Below are 13,131 nucleotides of genomic sequence, written 5' to 3'. Positions count from 1 at the left end.
CACCATCCTTGGAGGTGGGGGACGGGGAAAAGGAGAAGGAGATTTCCTGCTGGGTGACAAGTCATTGCAAGTGGGTGACAGAATGAGAAAACCAATAACTAATAATTATTAGATTAAGACGGGTATTTGTTGTAAAAAAAAAAATACTTATCATCGCAAATGCTCTAGAAAATTTGAGAGTAAGCAGAAGGTGATCTAAATAGGACCTGAATAAATTGTTTTAAAAAGGCAAAGATACTCTCAGCTAAAAATGTCATCTTGGCCTGACCTGTGGTGGCGCAGTGGGATAAAGCGTCGACCTGGAAATGCTGAGGTCCCCGGTTCAAAACCCTGGGCTTGCCTGGTCAAGGCACATATGGGAGTTGATGCTTCCAGCTCCTCCCCCCCCTTCTCTCTCTCTGTCTCTCCTCTCTCTCTGTCTCTCCCTCTCCTCTCTAAAAAAAAAAAAAAAAAAAAAAAAAAAAAATAAAAAAAAAAAAATAAAAAAAAAAAAAAAAAATAAAAATGTCATCTTACATTTGCTTCCAGAAGAATAAAATCAGCTGTTCACATTCCCAAGATTGCAAATGAAATAAAAAGGGTGCACGGGTTTTATTCACATGGTTCATGTCTGTAGCTGAATTTCATTTGGTATTGTTTCACCAGTTTTGCAGACTGTCGTCCAGGAACCTGGTTTGATCAAGGTTTCCTTCTCCTGCTGTAAAAAAAAAAAAAAAAAAAAAAAAAAAAAAAAAAAAAAAAATTACATAAAATAAACACACTTTCCATGTTTTTAAAGAAAAAAAAATGAAGATAACCTCAGAAAATAAACAGTGTCCTACGTCATACTAACTCATGCACTCTGCCACTGAAAATCCAAAAACGGGGGGGGGGATTGATTGATTTAGTTTTAAAATTCTTTCCTCACCTTGAGACATACTGGGGAACTCACATGTCACATATGACTCTCCATACTGAATGAAACTATAACGTGGTCTGTTTGACAGAAATCTGAAAAAGCCATGTCTCTCTTTAAGTATACCTCATGTCTAAAATGCCTACCATTAGAATCAATGGCTTGCATCAAGGTTTTTTCTCTATATTTAAAATGCTTCTTACTTGGAAAAGATGAGATAGGAACACATTTGTTCATATTCTCTTATTAGATGAGCTAGAGGTCAGGGAAGGAAATGAGACAGAAAGAAGGGACATTTGTTAGCTTTACAGGACTGCAAAACTTTAGAGCCTGAGTTATCACATCTGGGGCCAGGATAGCTAGAGGCAGATGAGAACTCCCCGGAGTCCTCGGATTCTAAAAAGTGGAAGAGCAAATGCTACAATGGATTGGGCAGAAGGAGTAGCCAGAGGCAAAATGCTTTTTCAAATTTTGTCTAAAATCATCTCTAGATAAAACCACATTCCCTCGGTTTAGTTACAATATAATTTGAATGTCTTAGTTTCATTTTTACCTGAATTACCGTTGCATTTTGAAATATTAGAAATAACAGACTGCTTTTTTTAAAAAAATGAAAAAAAAAACCCATCTCAACAGTAGGCATCCTTGTATATAGTCCACTGAAATTAAAACCCACTGTACAAGAAAGCTCTCCGAATACTACCTTGGAACTTTAGAATAAACATATTGATGGTGACTAGTGGTTAATATATGGGAATCCAAAACTTTACATCAATTTAAACAAATAAAAATTTGTTTCCTTATTTCATTATGAAAGACAAGCCATTCTGGAAACTTCAATAATTAAAAAAATACATGTATTTTCCAAGAAAGACTTGAAATGGGGATCTATAATCCCACACTCTTCCCTTAACTTTCTTTTTTTATATTTTCTTTATTGATTTTTAGAGAGAGAGAATGAAAGAGAGAGAGAGAGAAAGAGGGGGGAGAAACAGGACACATCAACTCATAGTACTATAGTTGCTTCCTTTTTTTTTAATTAAAAAAAATTTTTTTTTAATTACAGAGACAGAGAGAGGGACAGATAGGGACAGACAGACAGAAAGAGAGAAAGATAAGAAGCATCAATTCTTCGTTGCAACACCTTAGTTGTTCATTGATTACTTTCTCATATGTCCCTTGACTGGGAGGCTACAGCAGACTGAGTGACCCCTTGCTCAAGCCAGTGACCCTGGGCTCAAGCTGGTGAGCCTTGCTCAAACCAGATTAGCCCGTGCTCAAGCCAGCAACCTCGGGGTTTTGAACCTGGGTCCTCTGCGTCCCAGTTTGAATCTCTATCCACTGCGCCACCGTCTGGTCGAAGGATGGAAGTTTGGGGTTTTTTTTACATTTTATTTATTCATTTTTTTAGAGAGAGGAGACACAGAGAGAGAAAGAGACAGAGAGAGGAAAGAAATAGAACAGAGGGAGGAGCAGGAAGCATCAACTCCCATATGTGCCTTGATCGGGCAAGCCTGGGGTTTCGAACCGGTGACCTCAGTGTTCCAGGTCGACGCTTTTACCCACTGCGCCACCACAGGTCAGGATATAGTTGCTTCCTGTATGTGCCTCTACTGGGCAAGCCTGGGGTTTCGAACCGGTGACCTCAGTGTTCCAGGTCAAAGCTTGATCCAGGTCAGGCTTCCCTTAACTTTCTACTAAAGATCTATTTCCTCTTGAAAATGAGCTCTTCCTTTTCTTTTCTAGCTCATTTGCCTTTCTGGCTCTGCACATCTTGCCAACAACCAAATTGAAAACCTCATTATCAACCTCTCTCCATCAGCACTCTCCTCCTACTGACCTCAACAATTGGGAAGTGTGCCAAATACTGAATTTAGAAAAGACTGCCTAAGATGCAGCATCCTCTACGCATGATCTATTTCTCATCTTCTTACTGCAAGAGTTCTGCCAGCCATGCCAACTAGTACCTGCTTTCTTTTTTCTCTGCAGTGTCCTTTCTTGAGCCAAATTCCCTGTAAACAAGGTTTCAGAAGAGACAAGCAGCAGCAAATTGTAACACTGTGTGGGGTCTGCGCAGAAGTCTTGTAGAACTCTGTTCAGTGACCTCTCCCAGACAGCACAATCTTCCTCTCCCTTTGATGCCTGTATTCTTACTAACCATTCTGCTATATTTGACACTTCTAAGGCCTCCTTTCTTAAAACTTTCTATCCTTGACTTTTGGATACATTGGTATTCTGGTTCTCCTGTTACCTTCCTGCCTGCTTCTTTTAATGTCCCTTCACTGATGTGATGATCCCTTTTTCCTTTGATCTTAGGGCATTCTCCAAGGCAAATCTTTTATTATCTGCCCTTCTCCCATTACATCTAGGGATCTAGGAAGGATCTCCATTTTCATGGTTTCAACCTTGATTAACTGGTTCTCAATTTCCAGTTGTTCCTAAACCCACTGATCATTTGAGTAATTTGGGGGAACTTTTTTTCTTTTGTGGGAAGAATGGTGTTTTTTTGTGTTTTTTTTTTAATTTTTTATTTATTCATTTTTTAGAGAGGAGAGGGAGAGACAGAGAGAGAGAGAGGAGAGACAGAGAGAGAGAAGGGGGGGAAGAGCTGGAAGCATCAACTCCCATATGTGCCTTGACCAGGCAAGCCCAGGGTTTCGAACTGGCGACCTCAGCATTTCCGGGTCGATGCTTTATCCACTGTGCCACCACAGGTCAGGCCGAATGGTGTTTTTTTTTAAAAAAATTATTTATTTGTTTTTAGAGAGGAGAGAAAGAAAGAGAGAGAAGGGAGGGAGGAGCAGGAAGCATCAACTCCCATATGTGCCTTGACCTGGCAAGCCTGGGGTTTTGAATGGGTGACCTTAGCATTCCAGGTTGACATTTTATTCACTGCACCACCACAGGTCAAGCCTGGGGGAACTTCTTAAGGATACAGATTTCAAGTCCTCAGTTAAGTAATACAGAATCAATATCTCTGGGCCTCAAGCCAAGAAATCCCAATTTTCAATAAGCATTCCAGTTAATTCTGATGGGACGAGTCCATAGGTGGGTAGTAGAAAACCACTGAGACATTCACTGGAGTGTCTCTGTCATCTCAAACTGAACCTTAATTATGACCACAGAAATTGTTATTCCTTATTGGTATCAACATTTTAAACTCTCACACAGAAAATGTTAAAAAATGTGCTTAGCCTGACCAGGCGGTAGCGCAGTGGATAGATTGTCGGACTGGGACATGGAGGACCCAGTTTCAAAACCCCAAAGCTGCTGGCTTGAGCGCAGGCTCCTCTGGTTTGAGTAAGGCTCACCAGCTTGAGCTCAAGGTCGCTGGCTTGAGCAAGGGGTCACTCAGTCTGCTGTAGCCCCACGGTCAAGGCACATATGAGAAAGCAATCAATGAACAACTAAGGTGCCACGATGAAGAATTGATGCTTCTCATCTCTCTCCTTTCCTGTCTGTCCCTCTCTCTGTCTCTGTCACACACACTCACACACACACACACACACACACACACACACAAATGTGCTTAACTCTGAATTCTCTTTTATACCTTTACAGAATAGCTATCCCGTGTTATCTATTGTGCCTTCCAGGACACCTCAGAGTGGAGCTTCTCCATCTATCCCTACTGGCTGTGCCCTGTCACTTCACGCCCATACTAACTTCCTCAGTTCCTTACTGACTTCCTTCCCCACACTTTCCTCTTCAACACCAGCCATATGAGATGCGGCATGGCATACTTGAAAGAGCTACAGAGACACACAGACCTGCATTAAAATCCTAATATCACTTCTAACTGTGACTTTAGGAAAGTAAATATACCTCTTGCAGTTTCAGGTTCCTGAGCTGTAAAGATCAGCTCTAACCTGGAAAGATTAATGTCTGACAGATACCATATGATTTCACTTCTCGGTGGAATCTAGAGAACAAAACAAACAAAACAGAAACAGCCTCACAGACACAGAGGACAGACTGATGATTGCCAAAGGGGTGGGAAGTTGGGGAGCTGGGTGAAAAGGTGAAGGGATTAAGAAATACAAATTGGTAGTTACAAAATAGTCACAAGGATTTAAAGTACAGCATAGGAGTTAAAGTACAGCATTGTATAAACTACGGGTGGGGCCAGGTCGGTACTAGAAATATCGGGGGGAATACTTTGTAAAGTGTATGATTGTCTAACTCTTATGCTGTAAGCCTGAAAATATAGAATAATATTGGATATAAACTGTAATTGAAAAATAAAAAAATTACTAAAAAGATTAAGGTCTGACACATAGTAGATGCTCCCATAATGTAGCTATTGTCACTGCTCTTCTCACTGCCCTGTCAGACTCACCTTCCATCACCAGGTCCTTTCTTTGCTGAAAAGCCAGAGAGCAGCTTATTGATTCTCAGATAAAGAACAAGTTACCTTCTGTTCTTCATCCCAGGTATAGGATGTACCTGCTCTGTGATAGTAGGCAACTTAATTAACCTTTCTGTGCCTCTATTTCCTTATCCGTAAAGTGTGGATAACAATGGTCTTTACCTCCCTGGATTACTGTGAGGATTAAATGTGTGAATCCATAACAAGTGCTTAGGACAGTGCTTGACCCACTGCATTTTAGGGACCCCTCTAGAACTATTAGCTAGAGGTAGTAGAAATAGTAGTAGTAGTTGTCATAGCTCTCTCTATCATGACTACCACTATTACATTTCGCTATTCCACTGAATGCTCACCCCATCTTTTCACTGCAAAGGCCACTCTCATTCTTGCTTTTGTATAATCTACTTTTCTCCCTGCCTGCTACAGAGCCTGGCACCTAACAGGCATAAATACTTGTTTGCTAAATTACGTATTATAACACCCTCTACTCCCACAAGTCAGCCCAGGCCATGGTCTAAATTCAGAAGTCCCATTTATCCCACTCTTGCATTTGCTTCTCATAGGTATGTTTTTCACAACAAAGCCCTACGCTTGAAGAAGTTTTCTCTTTCCTCTTCCCCACATGGCATGTTCCATACTAAGCACAGGGCATTAATATCTCCATCAGCACAGGTGTCAGAGCATGGGGTAGCAGTCTGGGTTTTGACCACCACACTACTCACTGTATTTTTAAAAATACATTAAAAATGGTTCCCATTGATTTGAGAGAGAGACAGAGACAGAAGAACAGAAGGGGGAAAGGACAGAGGAAGAGAAAGGGAGAGAGAGAAGCATCAACTCGTTTCACTTAGTTGTTCCATTTAATTGTGCATTCATTGATTACTTCTCCTCTGTGTCCTGACCAGCAGTCGAACCGGTGGCCTCTGGCATACAGGGACGACACTTTATCCACTGAGCAACCCAGCCAGGGCCTTAAATACATTTTAACATTTAAATATGTCATAAATACAACAGTATTACAATTCTTGAGAAGGAAAAGTCTAGGTCTATTTATTATGCCTTGATAACTTCTATTTTTAATAGTAATAAAACTCACAATACTTATTCATTTAGCTCTTAGTAGCTCTGCACATGGATATTATTGTTCCATTTACCAACCGATACTAAGGCTCAGGGTCACCCCAAGAGCCAGAGTGCGAACCAAGTACTGTTAATAGATTCCAAAAGCCCTGGCTAATCCGATATCAAGATACCTTAATTCAACTAGTAGTTTTAATGCTACCTGAACAGTCTTTCTATTTGAAGGTTACATTTAATCCCAGCATAGAGGAACCTGTGTAGTGTAGTGAAATGTACGCCGGCTTACAATCAGAACTGGCCCATATCTATTAGGGTGAACCATATGAAACTGCTATGTTTGTAAGTAAAAAAAAAAGGGGGGGTGCTTTTCAGCAATTTCATTTAGATCAACCTTGAATAGTGAGTAATTGGATTTGTGATTATTTAAATCTGTTTTGGCCTCAGGTTTTCAACTATAAACATCATGAAATTGGACTTTGAACGTTTTCAGTTCTAAAGTTCTAAGAAAATAAAAGTTACAATAAGTTATGAATTGTGGAAGTCACATGAAACACACCAGTCTCACCAAGGAAATATTTTTATGTTCTCAGGACTCATTTTAATGAGAAATACACTGGTCTTTAAATAATCAACATTCTGTGAATTTTTGGGGTAGGGGCAACTGTTAATTACTTTTTAAAACCTGAATAAATAAAATCAACCTTGTTGTACACAACACAGAATTCCCAAAGTAATCAAAGCATCTCTGTTCTATGGTTGAAAAGGGTCACTATACTTGTACCTTCTTGTGGTTTCTGCCAGGAAGCCAACAGCAGAGCTGCAGCCTCTGGAAGAGTCAGCAGTCGGGTGCTTGGACTTCGTCTTTCTGGAGAAACAAAAACGTATATAGAGTGTGTTAACATTTAAATATTTGTATAGATAAATTCTAGCCCATTATGCTTTATCACTAGAAAAACCTCAGTGAAATACATTTTTGATCCCTCAACAAAGAGCAGAAGACTGATTTCATAAATTGAAACATTTCACACATCCCCTGGGCATTATTTGCAATTGGTTATGTATATTTCAGGGTATGTAATATTATAGGGTGTGGAAGAGAATTTAAACTACAGTACATAAGACACAGAATTTCATGAAAGCAAAGAGGATTAAGATAAAGAGCCCATGAAAAATTTCCCCCTTCAGAGATTAATATGGAATGTCTGGGCAGATGGTTTAGTTGTGATCCTGCTTGGAGCCTGGACAACCTCCTCTGTCATTCCTTCCAAAGCTGATAATCCCCATTCTTGGCCACATGTAAGATAATTATTTGAATGAAAGGGTATCTGCTAAATATCCAAAATGACTTCAAATCTAAGATGACAGAAACCATAATTTTTAATGTGGGAGCAACTGAAGTGGAAAAACATAGCTTAGTCTGGTAAATTAAATAAGCTTAACTACACTGCAATCTTGGAGAAGGTAAACAGATATTTGTTAAGCACCTACTATGTGCTGAACACAGTGTTCGGTATTTTTCAGGAAAAGTATACTTTTTATTTTTAGCATTGCAATCTTTAAATGTTATCAAAATTAATTGTATTTTTATAATCCAGTGGCATGAAATAGTTTATCATGAAAAGTAGTCCCTGGCATCATTCTTTATAGCCTCTATTTAGTAACTATTTCTGGTTTGGAACATTTTATTTAATAGCTCTTTCTAGTAATATAAGAGGCACACGTTTGAAAAGTTTCTAGGCAAATAACTATCATCTTCATTACCAAAACACTGTATAAAAGAAAACTGTGCACAGGTGCTGTCATAGCGGGGAGGTTCATTTTTCGAGGCTACCCCTCCTTACCCCTCGGAGCTGAACCCCTGGACGTGGACCCCTCCCCCGTGATATCTGCACACCCGGCGGCCAAGTCAGGTTCGCGGAGGGGCAGCCCCAGGCTCCGCACCCTTGCCACCACTGGGGCAGGGCGTCGTGAGCGGCGCTCAGGGCGGCCCCTGCGCGGCGCCCTGCCGGGTAGCGAGACGCTCAGGGCGGCGCCTGCTCGGCGCCCTGCCGGGTAGCGAGACGCTTTCGTTCCGCACCGGGCGGAGCGCGCCGGATCCTCTTGTCCTGCTCTACTGCGCCGGCCCGGCCCCCTCGCTCCGGCGGTTGCTCACCCGGCGGCGGCCGGTCGGTGAGGTCCTTCCGCCGACTCTGGTCGGAGATAAAGTGGCGCCCCTCTGCAAAGGCGAGACACGCGGCTCAGCGCCCGCCCGGCCAGCCACGATCGGGGTTAAACCACGGCGGCTCCGCGCCGCGCAGCCTCCGGACCGGGAAGCGGGGGATGCGGCGGCCGCGGGGAGACCCCTGGTCAGGGGAGCCCACGCTGGGCTGCTGGGTTTCGGGTGGTCGGCGCACAATCCCCGGGTGTGCCAGCAACCGACGAAGAGACCTGGCGGAGGGTCCTGTGCGCCCCTGGCTGGAGCCCTGAGTGGGCTTTGCAAGTGGGGGCTGGCTTACCAGCCAGTGCAATGTTTCCCAGCCAACCCCAGAGTCGTACCTTGTGGCAAGGGCCACCAACCTGCCTTAGGATGGGAAGATTTCAGTCTTCTCCTTCCACCGACAACCCCCGCCCCCCCCTCCTCGCCAGACCTCACTTTCCCTCTTCCTTGATTAACTGAGACCGGGATGACCTTGACTTCAGTTACTGAAGGGAACAAACTTAATAGTACTCTCCCCCCGCAGTTCTCCCTCTATTCCGTGGACTCATGCATCCCAAGGGACCTTCCTTTACTGCAGCAGGAAGAGCAAGGCATTGGGAACGTACGTGCACCCTTTAGGTAAAGCATAGCTTGAGGAGTCCAGTTCCTTCTCTCAAACAGTCTCTACAACCCAGGAGAAGAGAAAAGCAGTTAATAAGACGTTGCAGCTTAGTCCTTTATTGGGAGGTGGAGGTGGAGAAGGAAAGAAATAAAGAAAATGGAAAGGGGAAAGAGACAGAAAAGAAAAAAAGGGGTGGGGAGAAAGGAAAGAACATTCAGGAGCTTCAATTACTATTATTTATTATTTGCGTTTTGCTTACGTGTGGTGCGCTGCTGGAGTTTCCCATGAAAGAAAACACCAGGAGAAGAGCCAAGGCTGTTGTTGCTAGACTTCTAAGTCCCTACAAGAAACGATCAATGTAACGAAGAAAGTAATTTCTATGCCTGTAGGATCTAATGCTTTCTTTCTTGCCTCCCAGTCAATTACAAACCCCTTACTTTTTGCCATGTTCTCTTTTAATACTCAGTATGGGGAGAAGAGGATTCTCTAGTCTGCCTATAATTTATCCACAAGAGTTCTCTTTTTCTAAAAAAAAAACAAAAACCTTAGAAATATATTTTCATTACTTAACCCAAATAATGAATTACATGAATAAGTGATTTTTTTCTTAGTAATATCAAATGATTCTATTATGCTAAGGCATATTGTTTATATATCCTCTAAAATGCTTATTAAACAGGCATTAGGTAAACACTTTTAAAGCTTTTTGTAAAATAGTTATAAAGCTGTAAATAAATAAAACCATTACTTGCCTTCATGTTCTATTCCTTTCCAGAACCTGCAGTAACTATAACTTTACTTGTGAGTTTTCCAATCTTGTTCTGAAAGTGAGGCTTTTAAAATCTTAGTGTCAAGGACTCTTGCTTGACACTTTAGTGGAGTTAGGGAGTCCACAGGGACTTGTTGTCAGTCTTCAAGAGTGAGAGGATCTGATGACTCCTCCAGGAAGATTCAATTGCAGGAAGTAGAGAAATGATTGATGGGGGGACATGATTTGTTTAGATACTGAAAACACCAGCTAGGAGATGGTCTGAAAATATCAGCATTATTGCCTTTGCTTTCCCACTAGCTTCCCAGAGTAGCAGCAGCAAGCATTATCATCATCATCATCATCATCATCATCATCAAATAAAGTGATTAATTAACTCCTGGCACAATCAAAACTAAAGGAATAAAGTAAGAAAACTTGTTTTGTGTAACTAGCTATCAAGCTATCACTGATGACTAATGATGAATCACTTGAACGGAAACCAAGTTAGGGAATCTCAGTAGAATTTGATATCAGTTATTCACTTAGTTATTCATACAATTACTTAACAAATATTTATTGAATGCCCCTCTTTAGTTCAGGGACACAGCCATGCATTAAAAAGATACAGTCTTTCTCCACTTTGATCAAGTTTATCTTCTAGTTAGGGGAGAAACACTAAATGAGTAAACAGGTATCAAAGATAATTACAGAATGTTTAAAATGCTTTATAAAGTCAAAGTAAGCAACATGACATGGTAAGTGGTGATCTACTTCAGAGAAGGTAAAAATCGAAGAGGTTGGGTCTAGAAAGATCAGGTATAATGAGACAGGGTAAGTTGGAGTGAGAATTAATATTCTAGGCAGAAGAAAGTAAAGCAAAATCTTGGGATGGCAGAGAGCTAGGCTTGTTTAAGGAATAGGAAGGAAATCAAAGACATGAGAGTTGTGTAGGTAACAGGGGACAGCGCTTTGAAATGAAGTTGGAGGGGAAGAAGTGGGCCACTTAATTTGAGAATATGGTTATCAACAAGAGGTGATGGCTTCGGCTTGGATGGTACTTGCAGGGAATGGAGAACTAAACAAATTTAGGATGTAGGCTGGAAGTAGAAAATACAGAAGTTGTGGATAAATGAGACATGACAAAAATAAAACAAGAATGATTCTTAGGTTTTGGCTTGATTACTGGGTGAGTGATGAAACCATATATTGAAGTTGGAGAGACTTCATAATGAAGCGGTTAAGAGAGGGAAATTAAGAGTCGTCTTTTGGACATATTACAATGAAAATGTATGGTAGACATCTAAGTAGAAGTGAGAAGTAGTCAGTTAGAAATACAAAATATTCTGTAGAGCTCAGCAAGGAGGTCACCACCTATCGATACTGTTTCTAAAGGCAGAAATGATCAGATTTAAGAATTTTAAGAATTCTTAAGACTTTTACAGCAAGAAAAATACTGGGATTCAATAATAACAAATAGGAAGTGAATGGAGTTAAAGAAGAGAGGCAGGGACAGAGCTATAAAAATATAGAGAGAGTGAGCAGAAGGAGAGCCAGCACGGAAGCAGAAGTGAAGCAACAGAAGAAAAGGAGAAATTCCAGGAGGCAGTGGGAGGCGGGAGAATGCGCACTGAAAAGCCAAGCTAGATGAGAGCTAAAAAGTGTCCACTGGACTTGGGAATACGATGATTTTTTAGGACAAAAACTAGATTGGATAGGGATGAAAGTGAATAGGAAAAGAGGAAAAGACAAGTGTAGATGACCTCTTTTCAGAATTTCACTAAAAAGGGAAAAGGAAAAATAAGTTTTGTTTTTTTTTTTAGAGAAGATACTTGAGTGGTGGAAGTGTGTTAATTTGGGGGGGCACTCAGTAACATTTGAACCCTCTTATGTTTAAGGGATTCCTAAAATTTCCTAAATTATAACCTATGGAATTATGACTCTTGGTGGGAAGCAGAGACTTTTTTTCTATTATAGAATGTGAAAATGCCAGATCCTTTCTTTCCCAGCTTCCCTACCAGGTGGGCACATGGCAAAGGCTTCACCAATCAGATGTGCCCACTCAGATGGGCAATCTGGAGCTAGGATGGAAGCAGGTGGGGTCAGGAGAAAAATTGGTGCAGCGGGGGTTGTAGTGAGCTTGAGTATGTGGCGGCAACACTACCTACAATGCTGATAGCGGATTCCAAGATGGTGTTACCACCTGCAATGTTCTTATAATGGAATCCTCTTGCTCAAATCAATCTAGTTTGTTTTCTCTTCATGAAATCAAAGAAACTAGCCCTGGCCGGTTGGCTCAGCGGTAGAGCGTCAGCCTGGCGTGCAGGAGTCCTAGGTTCAATTCCCGGCCAGGGCACACAGGAGAGGCGCCCATTTGCTTCTCCACCCCTCCCCCTCTCCTTCCTCTCTGTCTCTCTCTTCCCCTCTCGCAGCGAGGCTCCATTGGAGCAAAGATGGCCCCGGCGCTGAGGATGGCTCTGGGGCCTCTGCCTCAGGTGCTAGAATGGCTCTGGACGCAACAGAGCGACGCCCCAGATGGGCAGAGCATTGCCCCCTGGTGGGCATGCCGGGTGGATCCCGGTCAGGCGCATGCGGGAGTCTGTCTGACTGCCTCCCCGTTTCCAGCTTCGGAAAAATGAAAAGAAAAAAAAAAAAAGAAAACAAAGAAACTATTTGCAGAACATGTTTGCTGATGGAGATGATCAGTAGCAAAGGAGAAATGAATGATGCGAAGAGAACTGCAAAAGGAATGCATAGAAGGCAAGAGGAATAGGATCCAAAGTATGTCAGTATCCAGTTGAAACAGTTATATATATAGGCAGATATTGGATAAGGATCTGAGTACCCACCATATACCAAGATACCATGGCTAAGAGAGATGTTTCTTTTCTTCTATAAGAGCAGTGTCCTCAAAGTATTATGAATCACCAGGGAATCTTGCTAAAATGCAGATTCTGATTCAGTACAGCTGGTGTGGGGTCTGAAATTCTGCGATTTTAAGAAACTTCAAGTGATACTGATGCATGCTACTCTACCAATCGTGGCACATTTATAGCAGTAAAGCTTTAGAGCAGGGGTAGTCAACCTTTTTATACCTACCGTGCACTTTTGTATCTCTGTTAGTAGTAAAATTTTCTAACTGCCCACCGGTTCTACAGTAATGGTGATTTATAAAGTAGGGAAGTAACTTTACTTTATAAAATTTATAAAGCAGAGTTACAGCAAGTTAAAGCATATAATA

At 41.6% G+C, this 13,131-nt stretch overlaps 1 protein-coding gene across 1 annotated transcript; it reads right to left on the bottom strand.

Moving 5' to 3' along the window:
• Positions 1–505: 505 nt before the first annotated feature.
• SPX (spexin hormone) lies at positions 506–12,915 on the bottom strand. The gene is made up of 7 exons (XM_066252622.1): positions 12,857–12,915; positions 9,942–9,963; positions 9,402–9,482; positions 9,147–9,204; positions 8,497–8,559; positions 7,126–7,209; positions 506–697 (listed from the first exon to the last, which is right to left on the bottom strand). The coding sequence occupies exons 1-7, from the start codon at positions 12,913–12,915 to the stop codon at positions 639–641; spliced, it is 426 nt and encodes a 141-aa protein (XP_066108719.1). The 3' UTR covers positions 506–638.
• Between the last annotated feature and the right edge of the window lie 216 nt (positions 12,916–13,131).

This window comes from Saccopteryx bilineata, chromosome 1, assembly GCF_036850765.1.
Source record: "Saccopteryx bilineata isolate mSacBil1 chromosome 1, mSacBil1_pri_phased_curated, whole genome shotgun sequence".
Taxonomy (NCBI): Eukaryota; Metazoa; Chordata; class Mammalia; order Chiroptera; family Emballonuridae; genus Saccopteryx; species Saccopteryx bilineata.
Note: the sequence above shows the minus strand (reverse complement) of the source record. Positions and strands in the feature narration are given on the sequence as shown.